Genomic DNA, 18,546 nt, shown 5'->3' on the forward strand with positions numbered 1-18,546 from the left:
TAATAGCAGTAAATAAAAAGGATGCAGCTATCTGCAAAACAGAAACAGAAAGTATAACTAGAATCAATTACTCCAATAGGCTCAGTCTCCAGACCATTTAATAATAAAAGGGGGTGTAAAAAGAAATATGAAGACAAATTAAGGAAGTGAGTAAAAGAAACAGGATAAATCACAGAAGATTCAATTACCCTGAGGCAGGTGAAGGGAGAACCAACTAGCTACTATGTATAGAGAACTTTCTTTTGCTCAAAACAAACATTCACTACTAGATCTAAGTGGAGAATGAATCTGAACAGGTAAAGAAGTAGCTGGAGGGAATTTGTGGGCATTGGAATCACAATAAAAATACAACTCTAGATGCTATAGAAGGACATAAGTATGATAAAAAAACAGATTAATAGACTAGAGAAGAGCTGTTTTTAAGGAATGAGAACATAATTTGATAAAATAAAATGGCTAACTGTTACCAAACAATATAAAACAATGGGAAACATTCAATACTGGGATTCGGAAAGAAGTGAAGAGCAGAAGAGTGCATTATAGCTAAAATGATGTAATGGAAGAGGATTATTAAAAAGGAAAGAGCAGCAAAACTGGAGGCAAGGAGCAAGAGATAGCAGAATGATTAAATATGTAGCTTTGGTAATTACTAGGGAGGTAACAGAGACTAGATATTGAACGGTGAGAGGAGTAATCAACTAAATATTTGAAAATTAAAATGGGATGTAATAAATTAATTAAAACTCACAGGCTAGATCTCTTCATGTAGTTAGGTTACATATACATATTTTAAAAGATTCCAAGGAATGGAAAGAGGCAATACTACTTTTAAAAATACTAAATCAGAAAAAGACTAGTGTCAGAGAACTAGCAGATAGTTGGCACAATTTCCAAACTAAGAAGGGTGATATAATACCTTAAGGTAGCAAAAATAATGAAATTCTAAATAAAGAAGGAAATGGAATAATGTCTTGAAAAGAAAAATGCAATGAATAAAGCATCGATTTTAAAAGAGAAAATCATGTTTCAACAAAACTGATGAATGCTTCGGAGGTAATGGAGAGGGAATTGTAAATTCAGGTGTGCAATTTATCTGGACTTTCCAAATGTCTTTGATAATAGTGCCCGAAATAGATGTGCTTGCCTAGAGACCAATAATTTGTAAAAAGATATTCAAATTTCTAGTGGCTGACAGGAAGGATCACACAAGATTTCAAGTTAAGATGTTAACAGAACTAGCAAACTAAAACCAACATAGTATAAAACACTATTTAATAGTCAACAGTGATGCTGAACTCCAGAACAGAAAATGCCCGTTTTTGGTGAAGTTTTTTACTGTATATCAAGTGGACAATGATCTTTCAGGATGAGTGTGAAAAAAACTCTGTTCCTGACAGTATTCTTCTTTCTCAACTTGATAACTAAATTTTTAACCCTTAAAGTGACTTTCACGGTGTAGGAAGAATCAGAGATTCCTTTCTCTAACCAAGCTAGGTAAAAATCCAACCTTGATGAAATTCTTACAAATCCAGTTTCTTCAATCTGAGCATAAGTTCCTAACCACATTTTGCAGAAACACCATTATTTCCTCTACTTAACATGCAGGACAGCAAAATGTTAGAGGCAGCTATTTCTCCAGATTCTTGTGGAAGTTTCTGATGGAGAGATTCAGGGATATCTGACAATCTCTCAATGATATTGCAATGGCTTGTTCCCTTTCAAAAAGTCCATCTCTAAGGCATCATGAATCACATGGGCCTTATATCCTTGCAAATGCTGATTTCCACCTAGAGTGTCTTCTAAATCCTCAACTCCATCCTTGCATGGAGTTAAGTACAGTCTAAGGCATAAACAGTCATAAACTTGAACTCAACACCACTTATCTCTCAAAGATCAACAGCCTTTCTACGATTAACAATAACTGCTTGGTCAATGTTTACAGGTATGAATATCTTGCACCACCTATCAGCAAAATTACCTTTTTTTAATATTCATTCAATGTGGGTGTCACTGATTGGGCCAACATTTATTACCCATTTCTACTTGCCCTCAAGATGGAGGTTGGTAAGCTGTCTTCTTGAACTACTAGATTCTTTGCATTGTAGGCAGTTATGGAGGGAATTCCACTATTTTCTCCCTATGGCACTGAAAAAACAGCGATATATTTCCAAAACAGGACGGTGAGTGGCTTGTAGGGGATATTGCAAATGGTAGTCACCTCGTGAATCTGCTGTACTTGTCCTTCTAGATGGTAGCTGTCACTAGTTTGGAAAGTGATGCGTAAGGATCATTGGTGCATTTCTACAATGCATTTAGTAGATGTTACACATTGCTGCTACTGGGTGTCAGTGGTGGATGGAATGAAGGCTCATAGATGTGGTGGCGATCAAGTGAGTTACTTTTCCTTGCAAGGTACCAAGCTTCTTTAGTGTTGCTAAAGCTGCACACATCTAGGGAAATGGGGAATATTTAATCACACTCCTGAATTGTGCCTTGTAGATAGTATACAGGCTTTGGCTATCAGGAGGGGAGTTAATCACCTCCGTATTCGTAGCCTCTATTTCAAGAGATTATTTTTGACAATTTTCTTTTTATTTAGAAAAAAATAATCAATTCTAGATTTAAAAATATCTGTTCTCGCTCCAACTGACCAACAGATTCTGAGTAGTCATACCCAAATAATCTCTTCAAAATGAATAAATTGTGAGTAAATTCAGTTATGTTTTTCCCCTATGAAGGGCAAGAAGGGCAACCAAAATCAGTGGCGTGTAGCATTTTCATCTAATTGCAAGTTATAATAACATTTGAATGCATTTATATTTAATGTATTAAAGATACCTACTATGTCTCGAGTGGTTTCAGGTAAATGCAAGCCATCTAAAGATTCTGCAATAGTTTCTTCTGCAACTAATTTGGAAGCTCTGAGGATCTTGACCTTGGCTGCCATATTTCTGGTACTACTGTTCAAAATGCTTAAAGTCACATCATTGTATAAACCAATCCTCTGATTCGTGATCATCTTTCTGTTCTCACTTAGCAAATCTTCATAAACTGGATCTAAAAAACATAAAATTGACTTCACAAGTCAAATTAAAATCTCAGAATTTACAGAATGTACAAAGTTTAGGATAATTTAACAAAATAAGGATGGCTTTACCTTGGAGGACCCAATAGATGTCATTAGTTTCTGCTAACTTCTCCAGAAGAGGTGTAATTAATGTAAGATTGGTTTTGTACTGGGTGAGAGCTTCCATACTCCCATTATGTATCTTAATTGACCACTATAAACAAACAAACAAACAAAACATGTTTGAAATGCAAACCTGATGAGGAAATCTGCAAAATATTCCGACCTCAATTTAAAGAAAATTAACTTACTGTAGCAGCACCAACCACAATAAGGTGGGGTTTGAGATGAGCACCCTGTGAAGAAAATTGATAGTTAAATTTTTGTTATAAGTTAGCAGACATCCATGCTGAAAGTGAAAAGAAAATTATAGTACAGTTAAGGCGGCTCAGTGGTTAGCACTGCTGCCTCACAGCACCGGGGTCCCAGGATCGATTCCAGCCTTGGGCAACCGTCTGTGTGGCGTTTGCACATTCTCCCTGTGTCTGCGTAGGTTTCCTCCGGGTGTTCCGGTTTCCTCTCAGTCCAAAGATGTGCAGGTCAGGAGAATTGGCCATGCTAAATTGCCCATAGGGGTAGGTGTATTAGTCAGAGGGGGGTGGGTTACTCTTCGGAGGGTCAGTGTGGATTGGTTGGGCCGAAGGGCCTGTTTCCACGCTGTAGGGAACCTAATCTAATCAACACCAACTAGCTACTAAATGCCACGACCAGCTGTCCCTAGTAGTCATACACAGATGACGAGGACCTCAACAGTAAGAAAAAATATAACAAGGGAGAAACAATAAGCGAATCATGATCGAAGATATTAAACTAAATTAAAATTATTTTTGAAGCTACTGAAATGGTAAATAAAAGGGGTATTCACACTTTTCACTCTTATTCGAATAAAAAGATGTAGCCTGGTAGTACTAAATTTGTTGACTTCCAGGCACAAAGCTCAGAATATGAACTGCGCTTCCCACAGCTAACTTGAATAAGTGATGGAGTACAATCAACAAAGAGTCTATTGATAAGATGAATGTATTCAAGATGTAGGAGGATGCTCCACATATCCTATGCAAACAAAGGCTAGTAAGTAAGCACTGGAAAACAGTTGAAGAGAGGAGATTAACGCACAGAGAAAGGAACTTACAACATTTTGATCATATCATACGGCAGATGGTAGACATCATTGAAAGATTGACAGAAAACGCTACAGAGGGGGGATACAGGATAAAATTAATAACAGATCAACTACAGGCAGTCCATGTGGAATGTATAAAGGGCAGCAAAAGAACAGATAAGTTGAGCTCCATGATTTCTAGGAAGACGAACAAATGAGTAATAAACTATCAGGCAACAATACTATCTGCTAGAATTCAATATGACAAATAACAAATTAGCATATTCCTGTTTATAGTAATAAGAGCACATAATTTTTTTAAAATCACCAGCCTGCTGACTACCCCCCCAATCTTTAGTTAACCATTCACACAAACCTTCCTCAGCTTCACTTTGGTGTCTCAAAGTCTGTGCTATTAAGATGGAGTCACATGGACATAAATTTGGGAGACACAAAGCTTTGAAGCAGCATTCAAAGACAACAGCTTCAATCTATCAGGTATTTAGTTGGAGAAGTTAAGCTCATTCAGTACTGGACAATGGCCAAGCAATGTGATTATTCAGTGACAATGGTGAGGATCGAGTAACAGTGGCATGATAGAGCTGGGTAACATTCGGGCACAAGTGGAAATGGTCAAGGAATGGCAGCATTTCAATGAGAGAATATGAAGTAAAGTAAATCAGTGGAAAGTGATGGATGATGAGAGATGGCAAAAACAATTACTCCGATTTCCTCAATGCACACTGAAGAAATGGTGACAGTTCACTATGAATACATCATACAAGAAATCTAAACATTGAAGTGCTTGCAAGCATCAGAAAATTGGTCAAGTGATAGATTTGTTTGTAATCAGCATAAACACTGAAGGTTAGAATGAATATCAATGTCTGAGGGAGTCGTGTCAACCATATATTAATAAAATATATATTAATGTTTAGTAATATGCAGGCTAATGGGCATCGACTATAAATTCAAGTGAACATTCAACAGGCACAGGCAAACTGTGATCGTTGGGTTATGCATATGTTTTGTGCTCAAAGAGAGAGAAGATTGATTCCAGTTCTATCCTTCAAACGCTATCCCCTCCTGGAATAGAACATGCTTGGACCATCCAATAGTTAGAGAAGGTGGAAAGGTACTTGCTGAGAGGTGAGGAGGCAATTGCACAGTCTGATTGATCAGAAGTAAATTGAAGGTCAAGGAATAATAAAAGGCTTTTAAGGTGTTGAACATAATATGGCTTTTTTAAAATTGGTTTTCATTCACTCATAAGCAATGCCATGGAACATTTCTCCCTCAACATATTGTTTACGCATGATACAATAGCTCCTCAAGAACCAATATTTTTAATTTCACAGGTATTTATGATCCCTCCCAATTTTTGATGAATTATATAAATACAAAATAAAGTTTTGACAAAGTCTGGACACCACTAAATTCTCAACATTTACACCTGTGAATAGCACAATTTAGATTATACATAGAGGTGCTCAAAATCATTGCTAGTCTAGATAGAACTGCTCTCATTGCTAGAAATGTCAGGTGCCATATCAAACCAGGAAACAGCAGATATTCAAAAAAGGACATAAGAAAATATTTACTATGCAGAGAAGTTATTAGGAACTAGAATATGTTAGAATTGGGTGCAAACAGATTAAACTGTGATCTTCGAAAGGGAGTTGGATAGGTATCTCAAAGACAGAACATCTATAAGCTTTGGGAAAAGGGTGTGAATGTGGGAATAGTTTTTTTTGCAGAATGTTAACATGGATATGTCAGGCTGTATAGTCTCCTTCTATGCTATAACCATTATAATTCTATGATCTAACCATAAAAGAACATACAGAGCTTTACAGAAGCTAGGGGCAGACATTCAATGGGAACAGAAGGATTTTGAGGTGAGAGAGATGGTCCCAGTGATGTAGTTGAGAAGATGGAAGAGAGGGGTAAGGAATCACGATATCATAAAAGCATCAGAGCTAGGGAATACTTCCCAGATGCGGTGAGCCAATATTTGAGAAAGTTGAAAAGGAAAACAAAGATCATGAAGTCAATTTTCTGGAGCTCAAGAAGTTGTTAAGATGTTAGGCGTGTATACAAGAACTTTAACAGAAGACTAGATTAAGTCAAGCAGAAAAGTCGAAAGTACAGTTAAGAAAACAAACCCTTAATGAAAGTGTAGGTAGCAATGAAAATAAGATTGAGGTATAAGCCTGTGATAGAATGTAGAACATAGAATAATAGTGCAGAACAGCCCCTTCGGCTCTCGATGTTGCACCAACCTGTGAACTATTCTGAGCTCGTCCCCCCTACACTATCCCATCATCCATGTGCTTATCCAAGCTTTGTTTAAATCTCCCTAATGTGGCTGAGTTAACTACACTGGCAGGTAGGGCATTCCACGCCCTTACCACTCTGAATAAAGAACCTGCCTCTGACAGCGATCTTAAATTTATCACCCCTCAATTTGTAGTTATGCCCCCTTGTACACGCTGACATCATCATCCCAGGAAAAGGACTTTCACTGTCCACCCTATCTAATCCTCTGATCATCTTGTACGTCTCTCTCAAATCCCCTCTTAGCCTTCTTCTTGCCAATGAGAACAGACCCACGTCTCTCAGCCTTTCCTCAATAGACCTTCCCTCCAGGCCAGGCAACATCCTGGTAAATGTTCTCTGCACATTTTCCTATGCTTCCACATCCTTCCCAAAATATGGTGACCAGAACTGAACACAATATTCCAAGTGCAGCCACACTCACGTTTTGTATAGTTGCATCATGATATTACGGCTCCAGAACTCAACCCCTCTACCAATGAAACCTAATAAACCATATGCCAGCACTATCAACCCAGGTGGCAACTTTCAGGGATCTATGTATATGGACATCCACACTTCCAAGAATCTTTCCATTGACCCAGTACTCTGCCTTCCTGTAATTCTTCCCAAAGTGCATCACATGACATTTAGCTGCATTGATATCCATTTGCAACCTTTCAGCCCAATTCTGCAGTTTATCTAAGTCCCCCTGCAACCTGTAACATTCTTTCAAACTGTCCACTACTCCACCGACTTTAGTGTCATCTGCAAATTTACTAATCCATCCACATATGTCTGCGTCTAAGTCATTTTTATAAATGACTAACAGCAGTAGTCCCAAAACAGATCCTTGTGGCACACCACTAGTAACTGGACTCCAGGCTGAATATTTTCTATCAACCACCACTCGTTGCCTTCTTTCAGAAAGCCAGTTTCTAATCCAAACTGCTAAATCACCCTCAATCCAGTGCCTCTGCCATTTATCCAAAATTAGAATTGATATTAGAGTAGTTCTGCTACAAATTCAGATGGAGAAGTAAAGTTCAGACCAGGATCAAACAAAAATGTGGACAGAGTAATTCATTGGCTTTCCCAGGAGTCTGAGTATAACCAATGAATGCAAGTCAAGAAGACTTCAGTGCAGAGTGTGCAATATATAATTGCATTAATCCTGCAAACAGTTTGGACTTGACATCTCACCTAGTCTAATAACATAGCCTGGAGTCAATGATGATCGAATCAGACATACTCAAAGTGGAAAATGGTGCAATAGTTGCAATGCTGACAAATAACATATGGTTAATGAATAGAAGAAAACTGAAGATGGAGCAACACACAAGGAAGTGACTAAAGGCTTGAATGGAGAAATCATTTCAGAAGATGATGCTATTTGTGAGGTCCAAGTGAACTGTAGAAGCATAGAAATAGCAGAATGTACTAATCAAGAGAATTAATTATAATTCAGTATTAACATGTGAAAGGTTTCACTTGTGATGCTAATCAATTGAAAGTGCACGTTTTTGTATTACTAAAAAGAATTTAACAGCAATGAAGCAAACTGCAGTATGAAATGAATTTCACATTGATTAGCTAGTCAATTATTAATTCTTCAAGTCTTAAATCTATTGCTTGGTAGTATAAAACTTAAACATTGCTGAAAGGAGATTTTGAAGCTTTTTGTCTTGCGGTAATAATAGCAAGCAGAAGAATGTCAAATTTTAAATTATCACAACAATTTATACTACAGGGAGAAAGGAGGCGGATTTGCTTGGCAAGGTGATTCTGATTATCCATGGCGACACCTTGGACAAAGTAATAGGGAAGTAACAGCCCCCTGCATGTAAATAATTGTAACAAACTGTAAGGCTTGAACAGATTTATTTTGTTTATTGACATGCCCTTGCGTATGCACATACGTTACTTCTGGAAAGCACAGGAGATACAGTATGAGCTCATGTGAATATCTTAAATAATAGATTATTATTGTAGCTACTGACTCACTTACAACTGTTTATCAAGTATTGCCCAACAGTCGATCTTACCATTTATACTCATGTAAAGTTGATCTCATGTAAAAGTGGACCCCTTAGTTTTGGCTAACAAGTCTTGTATTTACCATATATCATGTATTAAAGTGGACCCTACTATATCACATTATAAATCTCTTACAAAGGAAACTGCATTTATCCATTAACCCACCTTAAACAAAATTGCATTCATTCATATAGGTAACTCTACTCATCACTTTGTTTACTATATTGTGTCTCTATTCATTCAAAACTCTACTTTGCCCACTTGGTTTACTACAGCACGTTTTGATTCATTCAGAATAGCACCAAGTCTCTCGATGCCAATCGCACTTTGTTAACTATACATCCAAAAGTTAATATCATTAAAAAATTCCTCATTTTAATATGCCATTATATCTGAATAAAAGAGAGACATATTAGCTACATAGATCTTTACTTCTTTGACAAATCTGTTAATGTTGCTGAGGCTCATTACTTATGAGAGTAAATGGGAAGGAAATGAGAGAATTTAGTGGGAAAATTCAAGACACTTCCATATTCAGAATTTAATAAATGTTTCATTTTAAGTGTGCCATTGTACCAGGCCATGACGATATTGAACAGTGTGATTTTGCAGGATTTTGATGAATCTTTAACATTAAATTTTCGTACTAGTAAGTATAAATAAAATTTACTACTAGTAATTCATTCTTTTTTTCTCTTGCTTTTATCTGGTAGTTACCTTTACCGTAATTCATTGTATTTTTCTTCTTTACCCTGGATTAATTGAGCGATCAAATTGACTTCTGCTAATAACAGTATTTCGAACTGCAGCATGAATTTCAGCCCCTCAAAACTAGCATCCCTATAACAGTCGACCCTATAAACTGAACCTTTAAAAATACTCTAAAAAATTTGACTTTTACACAAGTATTACAGTATGTAAGAATTTATTCTTTTGGTTTTGGCTGGTAAAATGCAGTCTGCATTCTGCTCATCATAAACAATTGGAAGAGCATAGTTTGATTTAATCATCCAATTATTAGTGCACATGACTTGTGTAATTGCCTCTGTACTGGTCCTGAAGTTCACACAAGACACTGCTCAGTTGCTTCATGGTCAGAATATCTTTCTGGATTGGTGGCATCATTATATTAACTACTCGTTGCATTGAAGCAGCATGAAATGGCTTTTCTTTTAAAACGGTCATTCAAATTTTTGACATACTTGACCCTTCCAGGGTGATTAAAGCAGACGAGGCATTTTTCAGTCCAAAACCGATTTCCAAATCTGTTCACCAGGAAACACTCAATGATCTGACCTGGATGGTCATTGACAATAGTATTACTGGATGCTATTTCTGTGCTAAGGTTAAAAAGTTAGCAAACGGCTGCCACCTTTTCACAAGACGGCCGATAAAACAAATCTTTAAGTATATGCAGCTATATTAATCCCAATGTGTCCATTAACTAATGAAAGAAAACAGGCTTGTTACCGACATAGCTGAAACCCATTGACATTGTCTCAGTTAGCATATTGTGGGAAAGAGAGCTCATTAGACTGCTTGATTCCAAATAAAAACTGGAGCACAGATTGAAGCACAGCAAGGTAAGGAAATCCTTACACACAACTGCAGATTCAATCATCATGAATATATTATGCATGAATTGAAAATATACATGGAGTATTGTGATTATACTATGGCTTTAATGTTATTTTGGTATTGTATTTATAGTACTTGTGGTACTATGTGCTTAAGGTATTTTGTGCTTTTCTTTCAAAAGAGAGATTTTGAGCCAGAGGTATCAAGTTGGAACATTTAAGCCAATAAAGTTAACAACTTGACATCCGCCTGGCACGTTTTCTAAAAAAAAATTGGAACAATGGAAGCAGCATGAAAGAGTGTAGTCAGGCTCACACAGAACCAGGACGTCAATAGTAGTTGGGGTTTTGAAGTTGGCTGTGGAAGCAGTTTCATCTATCTCCGCCACAGCAAAAAGTTGGAGCTTTCCCTCCACTAGAATTTTCTGTTTTCTCCTGGACTGGAGAAACATCGTATGTGAGACAATCTATTTTACTGAATTTGACTTTGCGAAGGGGATGTTTATGGGATGTTATTATATTGGAACAGTTGCTGTTTAGAAGTTAAATAATCTAATATTCTGTTAAGCTTTCCAACAGAGTTAAAGTTATACCAATTCTTCTTTCTTTTGTTTGTATTTGAGATGGATAAAAGAAATTAGTGTTTTTGGCTTAAAGCCAAATAGTGTGACTAATTGAATTACATCTGGAACACAGGATCTTACGCTTATCTTTAAATAAGATAAAAATTAGGGTCTCTCCTTGATAATATTTGAAGGGAGTTTGGACTGGTCCATAATAATATGAAGTTATTCCATCAAAAATTCAGTTTTCATGGAAACTTATGAAAACACATTCATATGGAGAGATTCATTCTCTGAAAACAGAGATTCTTCTCTGTGGTGCCTTGGAGAAAGCCTTGACCAAATCGAATCAATGTACCAACTAAATCATTACCCTTCTTCTCCAGTAATATCAAAGGTTGTGACCACATTTGCAAAATAATTTCCCCCATTACTTGTCAATAATCATAGAATCCCTACAGTGTGGAAACAAGCCATTTAGCCCAACAAGTCCACTCCAACCCTTCGAAGAGTGACCCATTCCTCTATCCTATTACTCTATGTTTACCCTTAACTACTGCACCCAACTTAGACATTCCTGAACATTATGGGCAATTTAGCATAGCCAATTCACCTAACTTACACATTTTTGGACTGTGAGAGGAAACCAGAGCACCCAGAGGAAATCCATGAAGACACGGGGAGAATGTGCAAACTCCACAAAGACAGTCACCCGAGGCTGGAATTGAACCAGAGTCCCTGGTGCTGAGAGGAAGCAGTGCTAACCATTAAACCACCATGCTACCCTACATATTAAAGGGTATTTTATCATACATACCTCATTCCAAGCTTTAAAACAATCCTTCATGGAGTTGTTTACTTCAGGGTACCACAAAAAATCCTGCAGTTCAAAACAAAGTGAAAATACCAAACAGAAGTTGAGAGATTTTAATTTCTTAATTTATTTGGACAGTTGAGATTAACAAAGATAGAAACAAAGCTGCTGTTTATTAAAATTGAACCAAGTCACGAGCAAAGAAAGTGGAAAGCTATAGGACCATCACAATTAAGCCTTCTATTCTCTCTCATTTTGACAGTGTCCAAATATCTCATTTTCTTCCCTTTTTGCTCCCAGTTCAGGAATAATATCAGCTGCAGCTCCTACACCACCTCCTGTCAGAGGTTAGGAAAGACTTAACTTGCACCTACAGAACACACAGACACAATAAATATATATTTTATTGATGTTGTGTGAAGTGCAGCAAAAAATCTCAGTTTTTAATAAAAAGAAGGTATTGCTGCTGGTTAGTTTTCATAACGCTCCAAAAGATACACCAGAGAATTATGGCTCATAACTTAAACAGCCAATTTGTGTGCAATATTATTTTCAGCACCCCAATTAGCATTTTATACCTCCCATCGCAAGTATAATGATTAATGCTGAATTGGCATTTGTATAAAAGGATCTCCAAACTGCCTGTGAAACATACCATGTACAGTGGCTCAAATATGGCTATCCAAAAAAGATATGTTCATAAGCTGCTATGCAATTTTAGTTGTTACTAATTAAGTAAAATAATTTAACAATATAATTGTTAACATTGTTGCAATGGTTCCAGTGTTGGACTAGGGTGGACAAAGTCACAAGTCACACAACACCAGGTTATAATCCCACAGGTGCATTTGAAATCAAAAGATGAAGTGGAGGGAAGCGCACAGGCACAAATTCTGTGCCTGTGTATTTCCCTCCAATTCACTCGACCAAGGAGCAGTGCTCCGAAAGCCTGTAATTTCAAATAAACATAGGAAAAATAGTCTGGCGTTATGTGACTTCTGACTTTTGAATAATGTTGCTTTAGCCTGACTTTATTGCCTTAGATAACTAGTTTTTTTTCCACACTTTAAACTACTCTTGATCTGCCCACAACTCAGCTTTACCTTTCCTAATTGTTTTCAAAAGTTATTTCTTCGCTTTTTTTTAAAAAAACTTTAACTGACATGATCCAAACTTTAATGCAAATTCCACTCCGAGGTTGCCAACTGAGACTGCATCAGTATTTGCTTTATTTACACTAATGGCTTGCAGAAATGATTATCAAGCTGTCCCAGTTAAGCAGAATTATCAAGTTATAATAAAAATAATGCCAAAAAATTTTTTCATGCAGAACTTACAACTTTCAACGAAGTGCTTCTATCTTCAAAGGAAATGTTTTCATGCTGTAAATTAAGTACATTGTTTATCTTATTATCTTAATATTATCTTAAAAACATGTCATGCTTTAAGTTTTGTTGCTTGCTTACAATCAACAAAGTTCACATATTTAAAATTCTCAAACAAACACTCTCCAATTGAAAACTGCACTATTTTTACACTTTTTCCTGGCGGAACTGGGATTCAAACCTTAAACTTTCAATAACGTGTTTTATTAGTTATGGTAATAAGACAACACCAACAAGGAGCAGTGCGGATATTGCAACTGCTCCTCGGATTGCAGGCTTAGTTAAAGATTTATTACAGGTTTTCTGAAAAGTTATTATGCTATTATAGTTTACTAATAAGACATTTTCCACTTTTTTTTTTAAAAACATCTGTTGAAAAATTGCTTTTTTTCATTATATTAATAAAGCAGCTTTTGAAAGGCCTACAGTTTACGACTGACTATTTTTTAAAGTTCTTAATTCAGAAACAAAAGACATGTGTTTTAGAAGGTTTTTTTTAAGCATTGCAAATTTTTTTTTGAAAAACTGAACAGTTTTTCTTAAAATAAAGACTAGCGTTTTCATTGCAGATAGTCCTACACATGGTCACCTCTGGAGAAGTTTTTTTTGAAGAATTTATTGAAGAATAATTGTTTATATCAGGTTAATCAGCTAAGTGGTTGATTTTATCTAAGTTTTAAACGTTTGATATAGATATATATATATATATTTTATAAAAATTTTTTTTTCCATTTTAACATTATTTTCGATAGGTAATGAAAGGTAGTTTATTTTATATATAAGGTGTTACTGAAACATTCTTTTCAGGCTTAATGTTACTAAGGCAACAATTAAGGTAGAGGGAGATGGCTAGTAAATTTAGGTAAGTTATTACCCAGCAGGATTAGTCAGATAGATCGGTGAGTGTCAGGAAAGGCAAGAAGGTAGTTCAAAAGTCTCCAGTGGCTACTTCTCTATCAAATAGATATTCAGTTTTTGGAACTGTTGAAGAGGATAGTCTCTCTTAGTAAAATGGAATGGCCCATCTGAACTGGATGCTCTGAATAATTCTTATGTTAGACAGTATTTGACAAATTTTAATAGAATTATTTTTATAGGAAACTCTCCTGTCTGGGGCATCATCAGGAGAATCTGAGGCAGTGAGCATAAATCTAAGATGGTTTGTTGCTTCCCTGGTGCTAGGATTAAAGGACGTATCTACATGTTTCAAGTATATTGTTAAAGGTGAGACTGAGAAACCAGAAATTATTGTACAGATTGGTAGGAATGACATTTTTAAGCAAAGATTAAATCAGTAAATTTAAGAGATTAGGTAGAAGATGAAAAATAAAAATAGTAGTAATTTCTGGTTTACTTCCAATGCCAAACTCAAAAACATGGGAAGGAACAAGAGTTTAAAGGAGATAGGGATTCAAGCTTTTGGACAATTAGATTGTCTTTTGGGACAGAAAAGACCTGTTCAAAAAGGATGGGTCTAACCTAAACTAGAAAGTAACCAATATCTTAGCAGGGAGATCTGCCCATTCTATTAAGGGGGAGAGTGGGTGGCACGGTGGCACAGTGGTTAGCACTGCTGCCTCACAGCACCAGAGATCCGGGTTCAAATCCCGTCTCGGGCAACTGACTGTGTGGAGTTCCCTCCCACGGTCCAAAAACGTGCAGGTTAGGTGAATTGGCCATGCTAAATTAGTGTTAGGTGAAGGGGTAAAGTAGGCGAATGGGTCTGGGTGGGTTGCACTTTGGCCGGTCAGTGTGGACTGAAGGGCCTGTTTCCACACTAAGTAATCTAATCTAAACTTTACACTGATAGAGAAGGCAAGCGAAGGAATTCTAAGTAGCACTGTAAATGGAAGGATTGATGGAGAAGGCTCTGAATATGAGGACAGCATATAAATTTGAAAAAAAGACGAGAGAGTCAGAGTACATAGTATCTCTGAAGAACTTAATTGCATTTATTTCAATGCAAGGGGTTTTACAGGTAAAGCTGAAGAACTCGTGGCATGTTTGAGAACATGGGATTTGGATGTCATAGCCATTATAAAAGCTCGGCTGAGAGATAGACAAGATTGGCAGCTCAATGTTCCAGGTCTTAATGCTATAGGAAGGAGAAAAGGAGGCAAGAAAGGACAGGGGGTGGCATTTTTGATTAATACATTACTGATGTAACTAGGGAAGACATTTCTCAAGAGTCACCCAGTGAAAATATAAGGGTAGAAATTACAAATAAGAAAAGTTGTTTTGATAGGATTGTACTATCACCCACCCAATAGTAAGAGATAAATCGAGAAACAAATATGTAGGGAGAACTCGTATGCAAGCATACTAAGTTTGTAATACTGGGGGATTTTAACTTTCCAAACATTGACTGGGACTACCATGGTGCTAAAGATTCGGATGGTGAAGAGTTTGCCAAATGTGTTCAAGAAAATTCTCTTTATCTCTAGCAGGAGCATCCATATACTGAAGGAGCAAACTCGACCTTCTTTTGCGCAATAAGGAATTAAAAGTTGGGGAACTTTGGATAAAGCGATCATAATTCTATTAGTTTCAAAATGGTTACAGAAAAGGATAAACCTTAAATAAATGTTAAAAGTTTTTAAATTGGAGTAAGGCCAATTTTAATGGTATGTGACAAGAACATCAAAAGTTGATTGGGGTAGATTGTTCGTAGGGAAAAGGATGTCTGACAAGCGGAAGGCTTTCAAGAGTCTCATCACGAGTTCAGTGGCATTTTGATCCTGTAAGAGTGAAGGATAAGGCTTGTAAGATGAAGAAACAATGGATGAATAAAGATATTGAAGTTCTAGTCAAGAATAAACGAGAATCTTATTTCAGATATAGCCAACTTGGTTCAATTGAATCTCCTAATCAATATAAAGAGTGTAGGGGCATTCTTAAGAGAAAACAGGAAGGTAAAGAGGGGATGTACGATAACATTGGATTATCCTTAACCTTATCTGCCAAGAGCTTTTACAAGTACATTAAGAGTCAGAGGGTAACTAGAGAGAGTAGGGGCTCTTAAAGATCAATGGGGTAACTTTTGTGTTGAACCCCAGAAGATGGGAGAGAAACTAAGTGAATATGTTGCATCAGTTTTTAGTGGAGAAAAATGTAGAGAAATGAATTGATATTTTAAGAACAGTTTACATTAAAGTGGAAGTTTGAGGGGTCTTAGAGAATATAAAAGTAGATCAGGTTCTGGAAATTTATCCAATGTATCCCAGGATATTGTGGGAAGGAAAGGAGGAAATTACGAGACCCCTTGAAGAAATATTTGTAGCATCTACAACTATGGGTGAAGAGCCCAATGACTGGAGAGTGGCTAATGTTGTACCTATGTTTAATAAGGGTTAGAAGGAGAAACCAGGAAACCACTGACCTGAGAAAGTGTGACTTCGGTTGTGGATATATTGTTGGAGGGGATTTTAAAAAATAGGAATTATGGACATTTAGAGAAGCAAAAAAAAAATTAGGGATATTCAGCATGGCTTTAAGAGAGGAAAGTCATGTCTCAAACTTGAGTTTTTTGACGAAGTTATCAAAAGATTGCTGATAGCAGAGCAGTAGACATTATTTATTTAGATTTTAGTAAAGAATTGACAAGGTTTCACTTGGTAGGTCAATTCATAAAGTTAGATCACATGGAATTCAGTGAACTTGCCAATTGGCTACATAATTGGCTTAACAGCAGGAGACAGAGTAATGGTGCAGGGTTACTTTTCGAACTGGAGGCCTGTGACTAGCGGCGTTCCACATGGATCAGTTCTGCGTCCTCTTTTGCTCATCATTCATTTAAATGATTTGGATGAGAATATAGAAGGCATGGTTAGTAAGTCTGTGGATGACACCAGAATTGGTGGCATAATAGACAGCGAAGAAGGTTTTCTAAGATTACAAAAGTATCTTGATTAAATGGGTCAATGGGCTGAAAAATAGCATATGGAATTCAAATTGGATAAATGTGAGGTATTGCATTTTGGTACAAGAGTAGGGCTTATACAATTTTTGGTAGTGTTGTAGAACAGAGGGACTTCGGGGTGCAGGTACATAATTGTTTAAAGTTTGCTTCACATACAGACAGGATGGTTAAAAAGGCATTTGGCACACCTGCCTTCATTGCACAGTCTTTTGAGTATAGGAGTTAGGATGTTATGTTGAGGTTGTACAGGACACTGGTGAGGCCTTTTCTGGAATACGGTGCCGAGTACTGATCGTCCAGTTATTGGAAAGATATTATCAAGCTGGAGAAGGTTCAGAAAAGATTTACCAAGATCTTTCTGGGTATAGAAGGTTGGATAGGTTGAGACTTTTTCCACTGTAATGTAGGAGGTTGAGAGGTGACCTGACAGAATATTATAAAATAATGAAAGGTATAGATAGAGTTGATAGTAGCTATATTTTCCCTTGGATAGGGAATTTCAAGACTCAGGGACACATTTTTAAGGTGAGAAGAGAAAGATTAAAAAAAAGACAGGAGGCAATTATTTTACACAGAGGGTGGTTCACATGTGAAATGAACTTCCTGAGGAAGTGGTTCCAACACAACATTTAAAAAAAGACAGTTGGATGGATACTGTGTATACATAGGAAAGGTTTGGAGGGATATGGGCCAGGAGCAGGCAGGTGGGACTAGCTTAGTTTGGGATTATCTTCAGCATGGATTAGTTGGACTGAGGGGTCTGTTTTTGTGCTGTACGACTCTATGACTTGCTAAAGATTAGTCACATCACAAACAGAGAAATTAGTAATTGTTTTGAATGGGAGCCAAATAAGACAGCTCCATAGCTACAGCAGAACAGAAATATTTTTCTGCATTCTTTGGAAAAGTAATGACATTATTAGGAAACTGAATATGGACTTAAACAATAGAATTCATCGCAATATTCATCAGGGCTACAATATAATTTTATGGATGTAACTTACATGGTACTTTCAATTGACTCGTTAATATTTGCACGACAGAAATGCCAGGCAATGTTGATCACCAAAATCTAACCACCGCCCCTTGAAATTCAATGATATTACCATTACTGAATCCCCCATTATCAACATCTTGGGGTTATCATTGACCAGAGACTCAAACACAATGGCTACAAGAGCAGATCGAAGGCTGCTACAAGAGCAGCATGTAACTGACCTACTGACTCCCCAAAGCCTGTCTATCGTCTACAAGGTACAAGTCAGGCACGTCATGGAATACTCCCCAGTTGCCTGGGTGGGTGTAGCTCAAACAACACAAAAAGCTTGACACCATCCAGGCCAAAGCAACCCACTTGACTGGCACTACATCTACAAGCACCCATTCCCACAACCACAAATGCTTAGGAGCAGCAGTGTGTACTATTTACACTAAGTGGTGACTTGTAAACCTTTCACTATACTCATTTGAGTATGTGATAATAAAGCAATTTTAATTCAATTTCAAGTTGCACTGCAGAAATTCACCAAAGATCCTCAGATAGCACCTTCTAAACCTATCTAGAAGGACAAGAACAGCAGATCATTGGAACACCAACACCTGAAAATTCCCCTCCAAGCCACTAACCATCCTGACTTGGAAATATATTGTCAGTCCATCACTGTTGAGAGGTCCAAATCCTGGATTTTCCCCTAGATGGCATTGTA

The 18,546-nt window shown here is 36.9% G+C and overlaps 1 protein-coding gene across 3 annotated transcripts in view; it reads right to left on the reverse strand.

The window, feature by feature from the left end:
* The window catches only part of casd1 (CAS1 domain containing 1), a 104,467-nt gene that overhangs the window by 40,432 nt on the left and 45,489 nt on the right, over positions 1-18,546 (reverse strand). For all 3 annotated transcript variants that reach the window (XR_011961326.1, XR_011961325.1, XM_072575470.1), the window contains exons 5-9: positions 12,874-12,918; positions 11,540-11,602; positions 3,379-3,423; positions 3,158-3,281; positions 2,843-3,057 (exon numbers count right to left, since the gene is read on the reverse strand). Coding sequence is in view for 1 of the 3 variants with exons in the window: in XM_072575470.1 (XP_072431571.1) it covers positions 2,843-3,057; positions 3,158-3,281; positions 3,379-3,423; positions 11,540-11,602; positions 12,874-12,918 (492 nt within the window). In the remaining 2 variants the exon portion in view is untranslated. The remainder of the gene's footprint in view (positions 1-2,842; positions 3,058-3,157; positions 3,282-3,378; positions 3,424-11,539; positions 11,603-12,873; positions 12,919-18,546) is intronic.

This window comes from Chiloscyllium punctatum, chromosome 8, assembly GCF_047496795.1.
Source record: "Chiloscyllium punctatum isolate Juve2018m chromosome 8, sChiPun1.3, whole genome shotgun sequence".
NCBI classification, from domain to species: Eukaryota; Metazoa; Chordata; class Chondrichthyes; order Orectolobiformes; family Hemiscylliidae; genus Chiloscyllium; species Chiloscyllium punctatum.